The sequence below is a fragment of the Galendromus occidentalis genome, unplaced genomic scaffold (assembly GCF_000255335.2).
Source record: "Galendromus occidentalis unplaced genomic scaffold, Mocc_1.1 scf7180000077485, whole genome shotgun sequence".
NCBI lineage: Eukaryota > Metazoa > Arthropoda > Arachnida > Mesostigmata > Phytoseiidae > Galendromus > Galendromus occidentalis.
The window spans coordinates 2,105,963-2,127,597 of record NW_003805473.1 but is presented as its reverse complement, the minus strand read 5'-3'; the positions used below and the strand labels follow the sequence as shown (position 1 = coordinate 2,127,597).

Sequence of the window (21,635 nt, the reverse complement as noted above, 5' to 3'; positions counted from 1 at the left end):
CACTGATGGTCCGGAATATCACCGGGGGTCAACCTTCTCGTAACTGTCTCGAGTCATAATTCACATGAGCTCCGCCTGTGAGGGACAATGTCGAGGGACGATGTCCCTCTTCATGACGACCTGCTTCTACATTACAGACGAAACTACGTGAGCCAAGGTGGAAAGAAACATCTTCTTATTGTTAGCTTCGAAGGTGTCAATACCGAATTGGAGATAGCAAGAACTTGCTTAAGACCGTAAGATGTCCCCCCATTCAGCGGGACGATCGGATCAATAGCTCGAAGCGAGGATGGAGAATCGGCAAAAAGTTCCAAAGTATTATTCAATTAATCATTTGATTCAATTATTATGTCCATCTGAGAGTTTATTCGGGTTTACATATACATATATTAATATTGTCGTGTGCACATGAATCAGCCTTAATCAGTGTCGGGAGTCGTACACGTTCAACGATCACATCAGTGACCGCCAGCCAGCAGGACACCGGTAGAGCGAGCCTGTGAGTGGTTGACTGAGCGGTCGAGTGAGTGGGGGGGGGACAGAAGCAACGTAGGAGGAACGAGAACCCAAAACGAAAAAAACTGGGCATCGGAATCTATTGGGTTACTACCGAACTTCAATTACCTCCACATGAATGGTTGCCGCGCTACCGCAGAGTCCGAGTGGGAGTGACATTCGGAGGCAATTATCAAGATACGCACGGCTCATGAATTTTCCCATCTCGAAGCCATCATTAGATTATTATCGTACCGAGCCGAGCGAACTGCTAGCCGCTAGGCCGAGGAGAGAATGCCCGAGTCTGAGCATTGTCTCGAAGAAGCTGACGTACAAATTCATTGACCTGAAATTTCGGCGTATTCAGAAAGGAGGTATACGGGAATAGATAGTTTCAGCAGACGCAGCGAAGTGGTTGCTAACCAGTTGTTGTTCACTCCGATTCATCGTCTATTGTGCGTGCCCTGGATGATATCAATGACCTTTCTTGTACTCCGTAAGGACATTCCGGATCTTCTCGAGCAAAACATCTTGTCCCTCACGGTCTGCAAGGGTTTGAATTCACTCAGACGTTGATCCGATACAGGATCGCAAAGGTTTGAATTCACTCAGACGTTGATCCGATACAGGATCGCAAGGAATCTTCTGCTTTCGTCATAAGCGGACTTACTGTGGAGCTTCGTCTTCATCTGACGGTTCCTATTCACAGCCTTCACTGCATCTTGCATCGTCACGAAGTAGAGGTTGGTTTGGGGGGCCAACCACCGCTCTTCGAAACAGAATGCCGTGTCTTCGCGAGAGAAGAGCTCGCTGAACATGGAGATCTGAGCGCGAGAGTATTGAAAATTCGAAAAACGTAATGAGGTAGAACGATAACGTCCCGACTCCGCCAGATCCCAACGATCAAGAATCGAATTCAGCGGGGGACAAAGTGTCTGAGAGAAATCCCGGTCCTTCGTTCATGGCTTAAGCTCTGGAATTCCTCTTACCTCGTTCAGATCCGAGATTAGAATCCCGAGCTCGTGTAGCAACAGCTGTAAAGCTGGTGCTCTCCTGCCCTTACGGGAACGGCTGTCGCATTCAATCGGGAGCTCATCCAAGATATCCGAGTCGAGCGAGTAGAACCTCATCACGTCGCTAACTAACTTCGTACAGTTTTCGATTCTGTCTTCGCGGAAATTGTCGCTTAAGGTCACATTGGAAAAGTCCGATCGCCTGACGAAAGGAAGGAGGAAAGCGGCAAATATCGCTCGATTAAATCGAACCGAAAATACGGAACACCGAGTAGTGCCGACCGATGATTTCAGCTTACGTTCTGTAACGAATCATCCTCTCAGCTTTCGGGAGGTACGTTTCTGCTTTATGATCAGGAGGCGGGAAAACTCTTCCAAACAAGTCGTATTTCAGAGCTGTCTTATCTCGGCTGAAGAAGCCTCTGAAAGTCGAGAAAAATCCTCAGGTTGTGACCTCCACAAGGTCGTGTTCGCAATACGACTCTGCTCGTGAGCGGGAGGAAAATGACCTAATGTCCGGCGAATTCCACATGCGGAGTGCATCCTCAGGAACTTTCAAGCGTTGGGCATACGAAGCGATGGACTCATCCTTTGGGGATGGATGCAGCGCGAGTTCGCATAGAGTGTTCGCGATGCTGGCTGGAAAACGTCACAAATCGGTTTCGCTCATCTCTGAGAGCTGACTCAAATGATCGGCATAATTCAGTGCCAATCATTCTCCGAAATTATTGGCAAATTGTTCCCCGAAGGAACGAGCTCTTCTACCCGTCCTTCTCTTCGATCCGATAAACCACCTACTAATGAAATCGTCTGCCCTCGCAAAAATCTCCGCGTGCGATACCATAACGGTTTTGTCGGTTTCCAGCAGCCAATCCGAGAAATGTTTAGGCTCGATCTTGAAATGCGCGAGGTATTTCTCGACCATCACCGCATACTGCAATGAAAAAATATTTCCGCTTGTAGGCATTGTGATTATTCGTTCTTCGAATGGAGACCTCGAGCTCCGGCAGACTTGGAATGCGAACTTACAGCAGTCCTCGAGATAGCGTCCTCCGTCGCGCGGTCCACTTTCGCTGTAACAGTACTCGTGCCACATGGGAGCTCGTCGGCCTTCGGCACGACGCTGGACGCGGGGTCGGGGAGGTCTCGCTTCGCACTGTCGGGGGCAAAGCTGGCCGCTGCTCGGAGGAGTTCCTCCTCAGTAGGCTTCCGATCCTCGTTTCCAACGTCTTGTTCGTCATGTTCCACTGCTTTGGGAGACTCGGTGCTCTCGCCTCGGATGATCGTCTCACGATGTTTCTTCGGACCTGTAGTCTCTTTCCCGGGCGATGAACGAGTTCTCTTCCCAAAGGGGCGAGAATCAGCGGCGAGCTCATTCAAAACCCTCTGAGGTTCACCAGCGCTGAACCTGGAGCCAAAGTTGGAGATAAACCGTCGACTCCATCGACGAGAGGTCTCGGGGTATTCTGGCCATTCCGAGTCGGATCAAGGACGTACTTGAAAGGTTTCAGGAGGTGCGGTTTTATCACTGCCCATCTCATCGCTTCCTCTCGGGTGAACACACGACCGCACATTTTCAACATTAGAGGTTGTCCATTCTTGTGGAAAAAGTCAGCGACTCGAGCACCAAATAGTTTCAGCTCGTATATATCCCTACAAATGAGATCAACGGGGGAGTCTACGGGGACCTGTAATTTTTTCAGGACGGCTAGGAATTAAATTCTCCCGAGGGCATGGTCAACAAGCGCGATTCTCTACGTCGCCTAGTCCTTTCCAGACTGATTCAATTTTCTCGGTCGAAAATTCCTAAATCCGGTATGGAGGAGCGAGACAAACCTACCCGGTATTTCACCGACTTCACAAAGTCCTCTCGGTCTTTTCGCCATGTAGCTAATTCGTTCAGACTCAGACGAAACTCGCTAACCCATTCCAGAACTTGAGTTTTTTGACGATAATTCAGATCTTTTAGCATATCTGGAAGGAGCGAAATCTTATTCGAACTTCCATCCAAGATCGGAGAGGTCTGGAGCAAATTTCGAATTACTCGTCGGATAGCCGCCTGGCGACGACTGACATTCGAACGATTCGATAGAATTACTCCGAGAGCTCGTTGTTCCGAGGGGCCAAAGTGTGCGGTGCGATTATTCAATAGCAGAGTAGGAGACTCTATTCGATTTCGGCTTGCCTTCGCAGTCTCGTTCTGTATCCATGATGACAGGCTCCGGGTGCATGCACCCCTTCTCGGTGCACAGCGGAGGTCACGCTCCCCCCGGACAAGACAGAACGGAGAGCGACTCGTCCGGAGTAAAAAACTCGAAGTGTTATTCTGCGCGCTCAACGATGGTTTGTCAGAACGTAAACAAAAGGAAGCGCTCCTCCTCGGCATATGCGGCGGCCGCAATGTCGAAGAGCATGGCGGTGTACCAGACGACTTGGAAGGTGGCGCGCGCGGGCTTCCCTCGGGCGGAGCCTCGAACCCGATATGGCTCGGTTTCAATCCGTTTCCATTCCTGCTCTTGAGATTGATATTCCCGCTTAGCACGCTCTCATCTTCTTCTGTCGCGTTCATGGCCTTGCGATCGATCTCACGAGGCGATGTCCTCCGTTCCAATCTCTCCAATTGATTGAGGACGTCGGCGAACGATAGGCCCCTCCGACCGGGAATCGCCCCGATCTGCTCCGAGCTCCGAGTAATCGCCGACCGTATATCTGAAGGCCGATACGCATTGAGAGAGCCTAGGTCAAGCTTATGATTCCGAGCTCTCATAGACGAACGCGCGATCTGCAGAAATTGCGGGACGAGGCTGCGGTGGATCGCTCGAAGCGGGGGATCAGGCTCTTCCTATCACAATCAGGCGAAAACTTGCTCCCATCAGCAAGGCCCCGAGACTGACGGGGTGACCCCTTCCTAGAGTCTCGGTCTTCGAATTCGTCACGGATAAGCTGCTACGGCATCGATGCCCTCGTCTGTTCCCAGGCCTCATCCGGATGAGCAGGTAGTGCGAATTTATCTGAATCGCGAAAACAGGACCCAGTCCTTTGCGTCCCTCCAGGGAAAATGGTAGCGAAATCGGACCGTGTCCGCGGTGCTTCCGCCAGAATCCGGAGTCGGAAGTGGGGGGGGGCGGGCCCCTCCAGAAAGAGCTAGAAAAGTCTGTCACCATGTGCCTCAAGGAGGCAAGGCTGTAGACGATCGCTCGGGATTCTACGTCCACCGATCATGAGCGCCGCAAGCTCAAAATAACTACGTGAGAGAATAGATTTGGGAATTTTGACAGACATCACGGACGATCAGTTGTCCTCAAGCGGGTGTGTGTTCGGAGCCGTCCTCATGCGTCTACCGGTCGAGATATGCACGGCCCTCGGCGAGCTTCTAACAGCAAGCGTTCCTGCGGCAGGGCTGTTCAGCAAGGCCGGGAAGGCTCGCGCGTACAATCGAGAGCGTATGGAAGACCCTCGAAGCATATACTTCTGAAAGATTATTATTCCAAGTCGCGGCCGCGGCCGTGGGAGGAATTCACCGAAAGCAGGTACCTTTTCACGCCTTCTGGAATCCGAGCTACCTTGTTTGTCATTAGGAGCCGTCTGGCGCCGGGGTCCAGTCTCTCATTGGAAGAGAAATTAGATCGTGCAAAGATGCAATTCTTTGGAGCCAATCCTCAGCTATGGATTGGATGAAGGGGCCCCTTGACCCTAAGGCTAGTAGGAGCAAGCGCATCGAGTCATTCGTGGGTCATCAGCGCGGGAAATCTCCGTGCGGCTCCTTGCATGACGCCTCCGCACATTCAGCCATAAGTCATTGCCGCATACAATACGGTCTTGTTGAAGCGCTGATATCCGTTGGTCAAGAGCGCAATTAACTCCCGGGAGCTTCAGGAGAAGAGCGATTTTCTCGCTATCAATACGGGATTCCGTCGGCTATCATCCTTGGAAGGGCTCTGTGCGCCGAGGACAGCAGCCTGACATTGCTCGGGCTTGTTGTCCCGAAGATTTTCGGAATGGATTCCTGAAGGGGTACTGTGTGTGGAACTCCAATAAATTATCTCCGGCGTTTCGAAAACCGCGCCAAGCTGCCGATCGCCGCCATTTGCCAATATGGCCGCCCCTCCACAACAAGCTGAAAGCCGTCCAGCGAAATTGCCTGGGTTCGATGTCTCGGTGCTAGTTTTGGAAGCACATCCATCTCGAAGGAATATGAAGAAATTCAATCAAAAGAAGAAGTTCCAGAAGCCACCACGGAGACGTAAGTAGCCGAACTACGTTCCAAACTTCCAGAAATGCGACATGTCTCTATTCCCGTCGCCGAGTGTGTGTTGGCGTTGAGTTTGCCTCTGCCATATGGTGGGGATGTGAGATTATGCAGATTCTGTAACTGATTTCTGGCCGGATCTTCCGTAGAGTTGGACGAGGATGGCGACACGGACATGGACGGCTCTTCGATGGCGAAAGGCCGTCAGCTCTCGAGGAATCGCATGATGACCACCAACATGAAACCTCCGTGGAAGCGAGACTTGACTTTCACCCGGAAGATGGACCCGAGTCGTATCGTCCGTAAGTTCTGTTTCCCGCTGCATCTATCATTCTGCTTGCCCGGGCTGAACTAGGCTCACCACGAGGAGAGATCCGCGTGTATTTTATTGTACTTTAACCCCATGCAATCTCTTCTCCTCCAGTTCAATCACTGTGGTATAGGATTTTGATCCCTGGCGGGCGACGGTTCGGCCAAGATTTCGTTGTGCGCGAGCTTACGAGCCGTTGTAAATGCCCCCTGAAAATGTTCAACTTCCATCTGGACGCGAATTGCGCCATTTTCTTCGTGAGGGAACATAGAACTGCACAAGAACTCAAGAAACTCAACAACACAATCGTGACTCCTCAGGGAACTAAAATGTCCGTCATTATGAGGACGAGCGATCTCCCCCAAGTACCGTCCATCACTGACGTCATTGAGAACGCTATAAAACGTGAGTTTTAATATTGCGTCCCGGGCTGCACGGGCCGCGGTAGACCTGTCAGATTCGAATGTTCTTTGTGGAATGCTGTGAATTCAACGATGACTTTTCTCCCCTACAGAGGCAATGTCGAACCGTTACGACACGGACTCGAAGCAGTTGAACTTATCCCAGTTCGAATCAGATGAATCCCTTTTGAGCAAAGGCTTGTACCTACCCTTGTGCAGGGTCAATGTTGCCAATTGCGTTGTCAGTGTAATCACCGATCACATACCGGAAGTCGTGGGCATCGACATTTCACGGAATGAAATGTACAATGTGAACTGCTTGGCACCGTTGGCCGTCAAGTGCAAAGAATTGAAAATTCTCAAAATGGCTGGAAACAGAGTAAGTCGCGTAGCCGGGACGGAACAAGCATGAACCCATGTCAGCGAGGCCCGCCCATTTCAGCTGTGGAAGAGAATTGACCGAATGATCTTCTTCAAGATAAAACACGTCAGGGATCTCGACCCTTTGAAAGGTCTTCCATTGACGGTGGCCACATTCGCTGGATGCCCTTTCACTCATCATTACAAAGAAGTCGATGATTATGTCAGGTAACGTGGAGTTTCCCGTGATTTTTCGAAGAACTCGATTCATAGCGCACAGAGTATCGTTGTATAATCGCTAGGCTTTCTAGTGTGGCAAGATACCGTGTTCAAGTTGCTTCCAGAATGGACGTTGCTTCGGACACGATGCTGCTTTTGACATCTGCGCAGGGCCTTACATTCCGTCGTAGGGAATCATATCAGTGGCACACTTCGTAATTTATCACGGCCCTGCGCATTCCCAAATGTCAACACATACAATGTTCCGATCGCCCAATCAAACCCCAGACACTAGTCGAAGTCGAAGCATGCACATTGAAAATCGAAATGCTACGGTTCCCCGAATCTGACTAAACACATTCGCTAACGAGTCCAGCTCCTGAGCTCCATCCAGTCCCCGGGGCAGATTTATCCAATCAGAATTTGGTTCCGGATTTTCCTGAAGTTGCGAGCTCCTCCGCGTCTCCCCTGCCAAAACGATCAGGATCTTTTTCCAGGCGTAGTCCTCACAGCGGAAAGACCGATTCACTTGCGCGGGTTGATTTTTGAAATATGAACAGCGGGGTACAGTCCCGAGAAACTGGACTCATGGCATCTCGTCATCCTGATCGGTCCGCGGACCAGCTCCGCCCGTACTCGTTGAGGCTCAGTCATTCGAAAATACCCCATCCTACCCAATCGTTGGAATCGCGGGGTTCTCATCCGAGACTCGTTTACGGTGAAATACCCCGCACTCCGTACGGGGCGGAGAAATCCACTCGAAGAAGAATCCTCGACCTCTGGATCCCTGCGCCTCTGAAGACGTTTCTCTCTGAGTGACATCAGGAGGGCAGTTGAGCCGAAGAATTGGCACCCAATTCTGGCATGGTTGTGGATCTGAGTTGCGTACTGAGTGTGAAAAAATGAATGTCACTGGCCAAAACCCGGTATCGGGAGCTACCGTAGACTGGGACGGCTCGGGAGACCAATGAGTCCAGGCATTGGAGACTTTCCGGAGGAATTCAAAACCGACCCCTGCGAGTGAGTTGGTTCAAAAAAAGAGACTCCTCGAGAGGATGAGAAGTTCCGCTGATAAGAGAACGTCGGAAAAATCTCAAACCGCCTACACTATGTCATTCCTCCGAGACATGCTCGGATAGCTGTCGAGCTCGAATCTTCTCCAGAATATCTGTAACCAAACAAAAATGAAAAACATTCTTCTTTTTGGGACTGGATCCGGTATAGCTCCGGGGCTCGATCTTGTAGCGATCCATCAATCATGGAAAGCTATCGCAGCCGAAAACTGAGCGAAATGCACAAAGCCACAAATCGATAATTCAAGATAACAAGCGCACAATATTCCACTCTCCTCTATATGAGTTCAGCCCCTATGTGATAGGGAACATGAATTTCGTCCCACACGAATCACGTTCCGAAGAGAGACAAGACAAAATCATCTACAACTTTTTACCTGTAGACCAGCTTGAAACAGACGTGAAGATTCTCAGCAATTTATTACAGTGCCATACGCGAGCGTTTCCCGCGAGTGACGATGTTGGTGAGCATCCGATCGGATATATAGTTAAATGATTGTCATTGACATCCAAGAATTTTAACGCATCTTATTGTACGAGCCCGCCCTCCTATAGCTCTAACAGGATGCCTCCCTCGACAGGACCAAAAGGAGCTGCCACCACCCATTGTGTTTGATATTGAAGAGGAGAAAATTCTTGTGCCTCGATCGATGGTTAGTCACATGAAGTCGTTTATTGGCACGCATAGGTCACAACGAGTTATTCTGAACGAAATTGCGGCGCGCTCTGAGCTAATCTGGTGCCGATGCTATTCCAGCCGAGCTTCCTGCCGGACGAGAGCGTGAAACCTTTGGTCGTCGGTTTCGTGGAGCAATTCTTCTTCTGCTTCGATCGCGAGGATCGAGGTCCCTTGTTAGATGCCTATCATGAAGCGGCTCTCTTCTCGCTTTCATCGGCTAACATCGCCAATTCAAAATACAGCAAGGATCGGGAAAAACTGGACTACAACGGACAATCCAGGAATTTTCTACGCATGCAGCACGACGAAGGTGAATACGAGCGAACTTACAACGTTTCGTGATCTCCGACGACTCTCAGATGGCATCGCATTTTATCTCTCAACTCTTTAGAACGACCGACGAGCTAAGCGAAAAATCTCTTCCAGATCTCAAGCGGAGACTCTTGGTCCAAGGTCGTCTGAACGTGATAGATTTCTTCAAGAAATTCGAGAAAACTCAACACGACCCGAACTCGTTCATCGTTGACCTTTCGCTCATGATGCCAACAATGATGGTGTTTCATGTTTCTGGGGTATTCCGGGAAAAGCGGCCCGACGGGAGCTTTTTCCCGAACCTGCGGAGTTTCCAACGAACTTTCGTCGTTGTTCCTCAGGGAAGCGGTCTGGCTATAGTCAATGAGGAATGGTTCATAACGATAGCCACGGACAAGCAGGTAAAGCTCGGACAGAAGTGCCTTGTCGCGGGATCGGAGTCCCGGAGATACTTCGAATAGCGACTTGACGAAAGACTGAACCGTTTCCTAAGCTCACTTCCTTCGTCTTCTTGCAGTCTCGCGCCTACCAGGAGCCTTCGCCTTCACGGCCTCCCTCACCCGCCATCGCCGGCACTTCTACCATGACCGACATGACGTCGAGAGAAGAAGTTCTCGCAAGTTTCATGGCAGCCACAAAGATGAATCGGCAATTCGCTGTCGACTGCCTGGAACAAAATAACTGGAACCCCGAATCAGCCTACGCGGTTTTCTGGCAATTGTCACAAAGCAAGAAGCTACCGCCCGAAGCGTTTGTCTAATCGCTGGATCATTGTTTTCATCGATGCATGTCTGTGTTCGACCCTCACCACACCCACTTTTTTTTTCGTACCATTCGTGACATCACACGGGGAATGAATGAGAATACTGTTGAGAGGAAGTTTCTCCTAAAGACTCATAAGCAAATAAAACCTATGTTTCTGATGACTACTACCCCGTTAAGGTAAAACAATCCAATGACCCGTTTCGGTGATGAAGGAAATTCGTTTGTTATGGAGTGGTACATCTTTCGCATGTGAATACTTCATATAAATATTGTGATCGAAGCAGCTGATCCGACACTATAAATGAATTGGTAGTTGATTTGAAAATGAAGGCTTTTCCCTCCTGATTTTGCGGACTGGTTTGATGGCTGGCTCGGCGAGCGAGAAGAATTCGCAGAGCCCTCGCGTCGCGCTGGCGGGCTTTCCGCTCTCGAGCTGACGCAATCGAGACTACGAAGCTACAGATATTCTTGAGAAAAACTATCGACTTTTATTACAGAAATCGACTCCATGATTCTCCTTGATATTATATCCATTATCATCACCGCCAACATCGCAGTATACGCAATAATTATTGCCATGACTGCTGCTGTCCATCGTGGTCCGATTTGATAGCTTCTCGATATCGATGACTCCTCGGATCCGTCAATGAACTTCGCCTTTATGACCGGAAACTCGCTTGAAATCACTCATATTCGTGGAGCAGAGTCCTGTGCCGAAGAGCTGGAGCTGATCGATTCTCGTGACGTCCGAGCCATCCTGGTTGTCCTTGACGAACAGCTGTATATTTGAAACATTCTGGAATTTGACGTATTTCAGCTCGATCTGAGCATCTTTTTCGGTGTCTTTGCTTTCCAATTCGAGCATTTGTACGGGCTGCATCGACGCGGCAGCATCGAAATCCAGGGTATGCAGCTGATTTATGTAAATACAGACGGTCTTCGGCGCGTTCTTCGGCCCAGTGAGACGGAGTGAGTGGAGCTTCACCGGTTGCGTGAAACCTAGCAATTTTTGAAGCAAATTCAGCGATATTCCGAGTTTCCGGAAGGCTTCTGTCCTCCCATGGTTGAAACCATCCGTTCTGAGATTCACACATTCCAATCTCTTCAGACTACTCACCGATGTTGATAAGCAGTTGCTCGTCGCAATCTGACTCCAAGTAGCCTTCCCCTGCCATCAGCTTGGCGAAATTGTTCTCATCGCTTTCGTTGAGACATTCCGAGTCTTTCTTGGATATAAGAACTCCGATATCTCCGTGCTTGTGCGGCTTCACAATGGAATGATAAGAATCTCAGTTCTCGTATCACAAGCCTCGTCAACGCTGGGGCACGAAATGGGCAGATACTCACCTGCTCGCCGGACCCTCCTTTTGCGATGAATTCATTGATTTTCGCTTCCAAAATCGTGGAGTCGGAACCTCTCAGGTTCTGGAGCCGTTGTCCATTTCTGAAGAATATGAAAGTGGGGACCGCTGTCACATTGAAGCTCTCGGCGACATCACGAGCTTCATCGATATCGACCTGTGAATCGAAAAAATTCGGACGCGGTCAAGAAAGTTCGCGGAGAAATTACGCCCAACTATTGGGTTGAAATCATCACATCAAAATGCGTGCGCGTAGGTTCGAGCTTCTCGATCCGAGATCCGTCATCTCTCGCAATAACTCACCTTGAGAAAAACAGCATCAGCAGCGTGGGTATTCGATAAGGCCGTGAAATGGGGAGCAATCTGCTTGCACGGACCGCACCTATAATAAAGAACCGAATCGAACCATGATGCCAAGATCCCTGTCATGAAGTGTTCGAATTGTACAAGCGTAGATTATGATGTCATTCGTCAAGCGCGAATTCTCAAATTTTCTCTCGTCGATCCCGTATCGGATCCGTGTGGCATTATTTTTTCAATGTTTTTCTGCTTCATCATTGTTGACAGAGCCAACGTCTCGTCGCACGGCCTCTCCTCCAACCGGCATGACTCGACGGGGACTCACCATGAGGCCGTGAAGTCGGCGACAACCAACCGCTTTCCAGCCGCCTTCATATGAGCCTCGAACTCGGCTTGATTACGCACGGTTATGATAGTCATCTCGGTGGTAGACAGACCAGACGGACGTCTTTCGTATTGATCCTTCGGAATCCGGGAGAGATCTACCCGATCGTCCAACACACAGATATGACAACAACACACCGGCTCTTACGCAGGAACGAGCGACTAAGTGTTAATACTCGGTTGTGTACGATTCCCGGCGCCAACAATAGCTCCCGGTTCTCACGTAGCTCGGATTTCTCTTGACGACGACGACAACAACAATTCTTGTTTCGACCTTATGCTTTGACCAATCCTCGACGGCATCGGCAACAACAGCTCCGCCAGTCGCATCGCTCCCCGTATTCGCCGCTGTTGCTCGCTAGACTGCACACTATGGCGCTCGACGCAGGTCTAATAATTGCCCGCTCAATTCTCTTCTTTGAAGAAGCTTCGGAATAATTTCAGCTCGGAATTGAGCTTCAGAGATGTTGAGGCTTCTCTTTAGGATAATAATCATGAGAACGGCACGGGCCTCGTAACTCGTAAGAATCAGCGCAATGAGCAATGATGTCGATGATCTTTGCCCACCGCTGACATTTTCCCGTGGCACGATTGATAAGAGAGAGTTTTTCTCTCAACCTGGGACGCTGAAAAGTAATGACTTCGCGCTGCTCTCCCTATACCCAATCATTCTCTCAGGGGAAAAGTTAATTCCTTCTACATCCGTCTGCTATTTGTTTACTCAGCTGTTTGAACTACGTGCGATGTAGCCGGTTCTGAGTACTCGCGCTCCGCCGGAACCGATGACCTTCTTCGGGAATCCCAGGGACCCTGGGCTATATATCTTGTAGGAATGTCCGGATGTTCTCTATTCGGGGCAACTCGAGACCTCGTCGTCTGTGCCCGGTGCATGATGCATATGGCGCGACAGGCCCTGACAATTCTCTTCAATTTCTCCATCAATTCTGAGGAATTTTCCGTCATGCTGGATTTCCTCATGTGCTCCCAGTGGGAGTGATGCTTGATCCACGCATGAGCCCGCACGAATGATAGGGACGAAAAGCCTCTGGAGGCTCTTCGTGATTCATGGTTCATCATCTGCGTTCCGTACTTCAACTCTACTCTCTGCGTCAATCTCATCCTACAGGCAAACCACTATCAATGGAGAATGGAAGAACTCTCCTGGGGGTCCCCAAGAACCTTACTGGTGTCGTCGACATGGCCTCCGACCCGCCAAGGGGAGCGAATATCTCGGCGAATATTCCTTTCCTGAATGAGGAACTCCTGAGCGTCCCTGAAATCCGTCTCGCGCCTACTTCAGTCCACTGGCGCCGCTGTCATTGAAGACTAATTGTGAGCTGAGAAGCGCTTCGATACACCCGCTCGATGAAGCATACTCAGTGCTTCACTTGGCCATTATTTGAGAGAATTCTCAAGGGGAAAGTTTGAGGGGAGGGGTTTGATCCGCGGGCTCGCAATGAAGATTCGATTCGATTCACCGTCCCCTCTCCGATCAGATCGATTGCGCTTTCTGAAGGTGCCCGTATCCGAGCGATAGCCGACGCGATGGCCGATTCTCCGAAGGACGTTCTGAAGGCTGTTTTCATGCCAAGTTTCCCCTTCATCCATTTCCACACACCATTGGCAATCCCCACTCCGAGACCAATGAGTGATGGGGTAAAGCAGGCGAAGTTGAGGAAAACAAAGTGCATAGAGTGAGCGACTCCGGCCGGCAAAGGTTGTCACCATAGTGTTATGCATCGGAGCCGTGCGGAGCTCTCAGTGCGCTTTCTCGTTCTCTCTTAAGAGCGTCTCTTGGAAAAAAATGGTGGTGGACGTTCGGACGACGCCAGGTCCGGCCGCGGTGCCCGTGGGTACGAAACGGGCTGTCGCAGCGTGAATTGAAACGTTTAATCCTTTCCGTCATCGTATAGTGGGAGTGTTTTTCAGGCTTATCATTTTCTGACTTAATCTTCCAACGTACATAAATGAATTTTCTAGCAAGTGCGAGTTTGAGACTTGCAAGTAAAAGGTTTCGCTTCGTCATTCGCGCGAGTCTCCTCGTTGAGAGCCGCCTGACGTACGCCTCGGGGTAGCCCGCTTTGCACAACGGAACCCGAACCAAGTCGATAAGGGATCGGAAGGATTTCTCTTTGATGGACGCCGCGCAGTCTCCCGGAAGGGACGCCCTTATGAATTCTGCGCCAAAATCAGCCACGCGCTGGAATCAATTGCTCGATAGCTCAAACATGCGCCCAAATCCATTTCGCCCAACTGAATCCCGCCCAGATCACTTCCGCTCAGGTGGATTTCCCTCATATCAATTTTACTTGAACTGAGCTCGTTCAAATCTGTATTGTACTCGAATCAATCGCGCTCTGGAAACAGCTGCGTTGCTGAAATCGATCATCCGCTCATATCCATATGCACCAATATCAAGGAACAGCCCCTTGGCGATAGCCCGCATGGTTGATGAATATTTATATATTGTGGTCTCTTATCGGTCAAAACAAAGGATCTCGCTCTTGTGTTCTCACACAAACAGACAATGCAGAAAAGCGACGATGCCGCGACCCCGACAGCGTTGTGACTTGTGACTCATCATCATAAACACATCTCGCTGATTCCTTTCGAAATTGAGAATCATTCTCTGTCGACAATAATTTCCGCCTATGGCTCGGAATATTGTTTGACACCACTCGACCGGATGACTCGCTGCTTCGCATCTCGATACCAGGGGATCTCTTCCGATTTTCAGCATTGTACACTGTGAACCATAGACAATCGCGTGGAAGCTCGTAGAAAGCGGCTACTAGCTTGGAGCCGAATATATATGTTTTTCTTAGATTCATGGCCCCATGAACCATGAATGATCGCAAGACCCAGATCGCGGGGTTCATATGCATATCCCCGGAGAACAAATACTGCGGTAGACAGACTCGGCGACCCTTGAGGATTCGTCTCCAGCAATTGGAAGAAAAATCGTTTTGGGTTATTCGACGTACAACTTTCGTTCTATCGTGCAGTGTGAGTGATGCCGCTGCTATTCGCTTCGGGAGAACGAGGCCTGAATGGCTCATCGGCGAAGAGATTTTAAGCGAGCGACTCTGATTGAATTCTGTTCCACGAGTCCGCGAGCAGCATCTTTTCGAGGGAAAGTTGTTGGTGCGATCCGTCTCCGTAGGTCAATAATTAATCAGGCTATCTGCAACATCAGGTTTCTCATTCGGCTCGATCAATACAGGGGGACGGTGCTCGATCTTGCCGACGTAAGCAGAGCTCTCGCTGCGTGGTCAGTCTCTTTTCGGCAAAGGAGCTCTGGGAGCTGTGTATCCCGCATCGGCCATCGCCCCGGGCCAAACTTGGTTACTCCTGAATAACTTACTCGATACAAGTCCCATCAACGCCGCTCCACCCAGGGTGCGGCTCCAAGTTCGCTCAACAGATAGTGTTGGACGAGCACAGGGTGAGGATTGTACGTATCAGGTCCCGATCGACGACCATTGTCCGGTCGGTATCGATGCCCCGAGAAAATCTGAATCGGTCATGGATAGAGCGACTTTTCCACTGGCGAATGAAAAACCGGCAGATCGCAGCCAAGTCTCGAGGAGGTCCCCCGGATAGTTCACTGAATAGGTGAAGGGTGAGCCGATTCGCCCCCGAACGCTGGCTGTGATGGCGATGACTTATGGATCTCTTCCACAGAGAATATTCATCAGAGAGCACACGTAGTCATCTGATATTCTTTCGGCCGGTAGGACTAGGTTTATGTGATCTCAGGCCTGGTGACAACGCTCTTCGCGCCGGCAAGGTTCTCCGATGGAGCAATCCCTCTGAAAGTTGGCGAATCCCTCGAAAGCGAGTGTAGAGGGTAGACAATCTGATCCCTTCTAGGAGTACATATCTTTCGTTCCTCGAATCCAGTCGGGGGACGATTCAGGAAAGTCTTCATTCTAGGTTTTCTATGGAATCCGCCGGAAAGCTCCCGAGCCATCGCGGTGTTGGTTACCCAAAGAGTCAACATGAGTCCTTCCGAATTCTTGTGAACCAATCTGATGACGACATAGGGACTGCGTCGATTTGCGTCTGCCCCGCGCCTCGGTCTCAGCCAGCCTGCTCGGAGACCGCACAGCCATTTCCCCTGACGGAACGTTGCCGCTTTCTCTCCATGTTTTGACTCCGCTCATCGAATCAACTCTCTTTGACGGCGATGTTGATGCGGAGTCGACAAAACAAGGAATCGTTTATTCGAGTCGGCAGGACCTCCACGGAAAGCTCGGAGCTCATCCCGAGGGAAAGAGAGAAGTGGTTAATTTGCTCAATGTGCTGATGAGCAGATTGTTCCTCGGAGGAAAAATCGGATTATCTCAGTGGTGATCGTGAGGCGGGCAAGGAAGCGGGTCTCTCAACCTTCATCTACGCCCACTCTGGGGTTGGCAAGGGAGAGGGCCACGCGTGACTCATAGGGTGGGCACTCGAGGTGGCAGCAGCAGCAGCATCGCCGGCAGCCTTACCGCCTCCAGCCCTGGGTGAGCTTCGGGTGCGGAAGCCGGCATGAGAGTACAGTTTCGGGTTCGGAAGTTCGATCTGTGATCGAAGTATCCGAATCGCGATATGGCGTACAAAATTGCGTATTTCTCGATTCGGAAACCCGACGATTTTCTTCTGAAAAGCGAAGACGATTATTATGACGACGGAGACTACGATCCGAACGAGTACCCCAATAACGGTGTGACCCGTGCCCGTGTGAACGAAAACATCGCCTACGCGGCTCTCGGTAAGTGGCTCTCTCTGATAGCTCTACATGGATTGTGTCACGCTGACAGCCGAAATCATGCTCACCGATGGCGATGATGCCGTACGTGTCAAGTGCAAGAGTGTCGTTCCTCGGCGCGATGCCATCGGAAAACGAGTTCGTAATTTGATCGACTTGTCGTTGCTTCCCCAGGAGTGACAATTCTCGTGTGCGTCTTCGTTCTGGGACTCCTCTGCTTCATGCTCAAAACAAAGTGAGTTCGTGCAAGGTAGCTCGATAAGGCTCAATTAGGAGTCAGATTTCTCTTACCGGAGCTTCTTTGACATCAGCTCAGATGGAGCCCAAAGCTCGCCATCTTCGATGATGATCATGGAAAAGTTTCTGACTGCTCTATCTCCCCTCTAACGTATCATGCTGTCGGAAAGGAACACAAATCGATTCCATACGCCGTCGCTCGCCGACAAAGTGGGGCAGGTTGAGTCGGTCGCCGGAAAGCTCGTTCGCAGACAGCACTCGTCGTTCCCCGAAGAGTTTTCCTCTCGGAACTATCCATCATGCCAGAAGGACTTCGCTGCTCCACTGAGAATCCGGACAAAATCCGAGAAAACGAGCTCGAGGGTCGAGAAAGAAGCCCGAATTCCCCGAGAGCTCCCTTCCTCCCTGATTCGTCACACATGACGGCTGGACGCTGATGATAGACATAGAGCAAAAAACGTAACGTATGTAATGCGCGTACGCCTCGGAAACTCAATCGGCGGAGGGTCCCAACGAAGACACCCGCATACAATAAGTCAGCAGTAGCGTTCCCTTCCGAGGCTAAAGCATCAAAATAATACATTGCAATATCACAAGAACTGAATGAGAATCAATTTGAGGAAATTATTTCACGGATTCTTTTCGGACGAATACGGTGCGATTCAACATTCTCCCCGAGCTCGGCACTCTCTCGCGATATTCAGGAAAGTCGGAGTACGGGACGATACTCCTGGAGCCGTCGGAAATGACCCATCGTGGTTTCCGTCGGTCACTCTGAAAAACCGAGACAGAACTTGGGGAAAACAAGACCTAAGCTCCACTGCGATTCGGCGAACGTCTGAGTTTATAGATCTCTGTCTTAAGCGCCGGAAGTATACTTCCTCTGGAGTCTTGGAGTCAGATGCCTCTCGATTCATTGCTCGCATTCGTCGGCGCCCTCCATAAACCCTCTCTCTGTGACTCTCTTCCCGTGTCACCATTCTATTGAATAACTGACAGATGGATGATACTCGTCTCGAAAATGAGCTTGACGAGAGCCGACTACGTGAATTGCGGTAAATATACTTAATCCGCTTTTGACGACAAGCTCCATGAGACTGGGATCGTATCACGCGATTCAGTCTGGTGCCTGTCCTTTTGAAGCAGATTGGGGCGATTTCATGCTCGTTTCATTCATGTCGGCGGAATCGTGGCGGCATAAGAAAAGTTTCGCGAGCCTGCTCCGCGGGAAAAGTGTCACCAACATCTACTCGGTCTCACCGGATGCTGATTGCAGGTATATGAAGAATGCGACTGGGTACGATGAATCTCGGAGGGGGAAATCGTGGTCCCGGATGTTTGAAAAAGAATCTGATCAACCACAAGAAGCCAAACGACCGAGTTCGATGCTCTTGAGTTTTGGAAGGTCTATGCCTTCTCTACCGACTGCCCCGAGCCATTGCGATCTGTACGACGACACAATGTCGTGTTCGAATCTCAGCACAGGTCTCACCGGATTCCAAGAATTACCCGTCCTGGTGAGTCATGCCGAGAATCTTTACTTGAGCCTAACGACTCCTGACTCACGAGGCGATAAGGCTTGTTTATGCCCCGCGAGAACGTCAGAGCCCCACCCCTCCTGCTGAGAAAGCTACTTCCATCAAAACCTAGTCTTGCGTCCCAGAGTTTTTCATGGAAGATGAAACATCATTCGTCGGGCTCCTCTTGCCTTCATTCGATTAGGGCGGGAACTTGCGAAGCTCCCTTTACATCAAGGTTACATTTTCCAGCTGACTCACACCCGAAGAAACCGGAACAGGATGAACCCCGAGTTGAGCTTCGCGATCGCTTCAGCAAAATCGAGAGCGAATCTATCGGAGAAGAATGCAACCTCGAGCGTGGACGGTAGGGTCCCTCTCGCTGAAGACGAAGCCGATTTCCATGATAGTCCCTATGAAGTTGTTCTCGACATAAAAACTCCTCTATGAAGAATGAGCTCCGCACGGGGACCCCGAAATGAGCTCATCGGGACTTTCCCTTTTCCAATATGATGCCGAACCCGGGCTCGGCTGTTTCCGTCCCAGATTTCCGCTGAACCAACAGGCATCTGGAAATCCGTTTGAGTAAGGCGAGGCTATGTGTAGATAAATACAGTGTTTAGGAGCTTCGGAAGATTTGAAGTGCAATAATCTTAGAAGAGAATAAATGATTCATATGTTTGGAACATCCTTCCAATGTCTTTTCCGTGCTGACGCCGTTTGCGACACCGTCCAGGGCCGCGTCCCAAAAAGACTCGGTTTCGAACTTTGAGGTATGAGAAAGAAGCTCCCCATGAATTGCGCTTTCGAGGGAATAGTGCCTAGCTTTTCTCCTTCCAAGAAAAATTTCGAAGTGTGGGAAGTTCTCGGGGTTTGCCCAAGAAGGTCGAACGGCGCGATGTCGAATTCTACCCTATAGCTCTGATATCTGATATCAGTCTCCTCATCCACGCTTTGCAATCCTTCTCGAGAACTACCGCACCTCAGATCTCAGGCAGCGAGGATATGTTGACTCGCTAGACTCGGTATGGGGCTGACGAGACCGGATCCCTCGACTTGCTTCGCCCCGCGCCCTTCCCCCTACCCTCAAGGAACACTACGATCGATTGTCTAGTCTATTTGGGGGGAACATTAGCGTCCGTCGGTGCAGTTTGTCTGCCGCTCTATCGGATCAATCGGGTTGCGAGGTGGGACTTCTTCTTGGTGAGTTGCCTGTATCTCGATCCAAGCTCGAGGCTAGGCCATCAAGGAGATCCGGTCGTACTCCCATCTTGCCCGAGCCTGCCGTCTCCTCGGAATTCTCCTTCCCCTCTGATTCGCTCCAGACACCGAAGGACTTGCAGCACGAACGGATCAGCTACTATCCTGTAATCGACTCTCAGGGGGGATAACGCGCGAATGGGGGCATGCTTGAGCGGCACTCGTCATAGAACGACGTTCGAAGGGTCATATTTATGCGGCTTCTGCGCGGATGGAGACTGGAGACACATCCTAAGCTACGAGAATCAGCATATCCAGTATTCTGAACCAAAAATTGTCCACAGGAATTCAGTGCCTCGCGCTGCCAATAGCAGCAGACGCTTCCCGACAGATTCCGATCGATTCTTTGTCCATAGGCCCAGGAGCAGACTTAGATCCTTCGAAATTATTACCATTTCACTCCAGTGATATATCTCATCGCTTCCTGGTGGTACTCCAGGAGGCGATGTAAGCCCCGGTCCACCCCAATGGACAGCCGACAAGGAGTATCCGACCCAAACTCTAATCCTTTGTGTTCCAGAAGGCTATCAGACTCACGGGTCCCGGAGATTTCCTCAAGTGACGTATGGAGAGGTCCTCGGACGATGGCTTCAAGGTGAATATTCCTTGAGTTCTCATCCATTCGGAGTCCGCTGAACTCTAGCCGTCCCCGCAAATATATTCGATATCTGAGTTACAGACGGACCGGAGGCTATCAACAAGGTTGGGACGGAATCTGGACCACACCTCCGATTCCACGATCCGAAAGCTGAAACCCGATGAGCACCTCGTTGCTTCCCCGGCGTCGAAAGAGCACGTAGCGACACAGAGTCTGTTTTACAATCCGAGGTGGGTCTCAGATTATTCCGTATGAGACTCTGATTTTGGGACAAGTTGCGCAAGAGATAATGGAGTCGATCTTTACGTCGACTTCAGTCCACAGTGGAAACGCGCCTCAGATCCTCGTGAGTGCGTGATAGCCTTGATCGTCGGACAGGAAGCTTTCGCCGCGGAAGTCTGTGATCTCTCACAGGGCTCAGGGATCCGGAGCGAGTCCGTATATTTTGAAAGGCTCGCCGCCAGATCGGACATCATGAGATATATCGATGGCGACCCAGGGGCCATCTTCGGCGTTTTCATGTCGGACTTTGATGCGCGGCTCCGCACATTTTCCTTATATCACGATTCAAAACATGAGCTGGAAGAAACATGCTCTCCTGGCCGTATCGAGTTCTTCGATGAGTGTGCGCTCCGGTCCCACGCCTCCCGAATCTCAAATCTGCGGGTGTGTTCCAACCCGTCAAGTCGGTCGTATCCGATCGTGCGTCAGAAGAAATATTGAGCCCCGGAAGTCCAGAGTCGAACTGTCATATGATCATACACGAGATCTGGAGAGACCCAGTCCATCAAAATGTACGAGCTCCGAGGCAGAGCTCTAACAATGAAGTGACCTTGCAATAGCTTGCAGTTGAAGCGGCGAGACCATTCACCATATCCTTTTCCCCTCTTAAGACAAATTCGCGGACCAGCTTTTCGTCTCGTCGCGGACGCCTACTCAGAATGGCATGGGAGGAGTAATGGAAAACACTCGAACCTTGATTTTCGTTTCCAGAGTTTATTTACACGGAATCGTATTCGAGTCATCCTAGCTTGTATCAACATCGGGAAGGTATATGCATGAGGAGCAAGAACACGGATGAGTCCAGGAACCACTTGCTGAGTCAATGTACCGATTCCCGAGGGAAAGACCCCTAGGTCTCTCTCTGTTTCTCACTAGTTTCGCACCAATGAGATGTAATCCCAAATGTGCGACTCCGGTATCAAAAACCGGCTTTGATTTCATGCTCACTCCCTTCCAAAAGCCGTGCTCCCATACGCTTGGAATCGATCCCTCGCGAGAGACCTTCTTCCCCAGAGGATCTCGATACAATCCCTGGTTTTCGGAATCGCAAATGAGATGCGGCATCT

The 21,635-nt window shown here is 50.4% G+C and overlaps 4 protein-coding genes across 4 annotated transcripts; 2 read left to right on the top strand and 2 right to left on the bottom strand.

Moving 5' to 3' along the window:
- Positions 1 to 969: 969 nt before the first annotated feature.
- LOC100901360 (uncharacterized) lies at positions 970 to 3,718 on the bottom strand. Its single transcript, XM_018640485.1, has 10 exons — positions 3,694 to 3,718; positions 3,349 to 3,482; positions 3,006 to 3,196; positions 2,538 to 2,916; positions 2,307 to 2,442; positions 2,018 to 2,147; positions 1,808 to 1,930; positions 1,485 to 1,710; positions 1,166 to 1,319; positions 970 to 1,040 (listed from the first exon to the last, which is right to left on the bottom strand). The coding sequence occupies exons 1-10, from the start codon at positions 3,716 to 3,718 to the stop codon at positions 970 to 972; spliced, it is 1,569 nt and encodes a 522-aa protein (XP_018496001.1).
- A 1,910-nt stretch (positions 3,719 to 5,628) lies between these two features.
- Positions 5,629 to 10,205, top strand: LOC100907531 (nuclear RNA export factor small bristles). Its single transcript, XM_003745790.1, has 10 exons — positions 5,629 to 5,751; positions 5,907 to 6,059; positions 6,182 to 6,472; positions 6,582 to 6,847; positions 6,947 to 7,056; positions 8,548 to 8,584; positions 8,702 to 8,773; positions 8,878 to 9,109; positions 9,226 to 9,512; positions 9,629 to 10,205. Exons 1-10 carry the CDS (start codon positions 5,703 to 5,705, stop codon positions 9,869 to 9,871), a joined length of 1,740 nt encoding a protein of 579 aa, XP_003745838.1. The 5' UTR covers positions 5,629 to 5,702; the 3' UTR covers positions 9,872 to 10,205.
- A 144-nt stretch (positions 10,206 to 10,349) lies between these two features.
- On the bottom strand, positions 10,350 to 12,231 carry Txl (Thioredoxin-like). The gene is made up of 5 exons (XM_029112202.1): positions 11,863 to 12,231; positions 11,541 to 11,619; positions 11,224 to 11,394; positions 10,994 to 11,141; positions 10,350 to 10,875 (listed from the first exon to the last, which is right to left on the bottom strand). Exons 1-5 carry the CDS (start codon positions 11,955 to 11,957, stop codon positions 10,520 to 10,522), a joined length of 849 nt encoding a protein of 282 aa, XP_028968035.1. The 5' UTR covers positions 11,958 to 12,231; the 3' UTR covers positions 10,350 to 10,519.
- A 4,283-nt stretch (positions 12,232 to 16,514) lies between these two features.
- On the top strand, positions 16,515 to 19,117 carry LOC100901077 (uncharacterized). The gene is made up of 4 exons (XM_029112190.1): positions 16,515 to 16,677; positions 16,849 to 16,909; positions 18,188 to 18,428; positions 18,681 to 19,117. Exons 1-4 carry the CDS (start codon positions 16,515 to 16,517, stop codon positions 18,876 to 18,878), a joined length of 663 nt encoding a protein of 220 aa, XP_028968023.1. The 3' UTR covers positions 18,879 to 19,117.
- Positions 19,118 to 21,635: the final 2,518 nt, after the last annotated feature.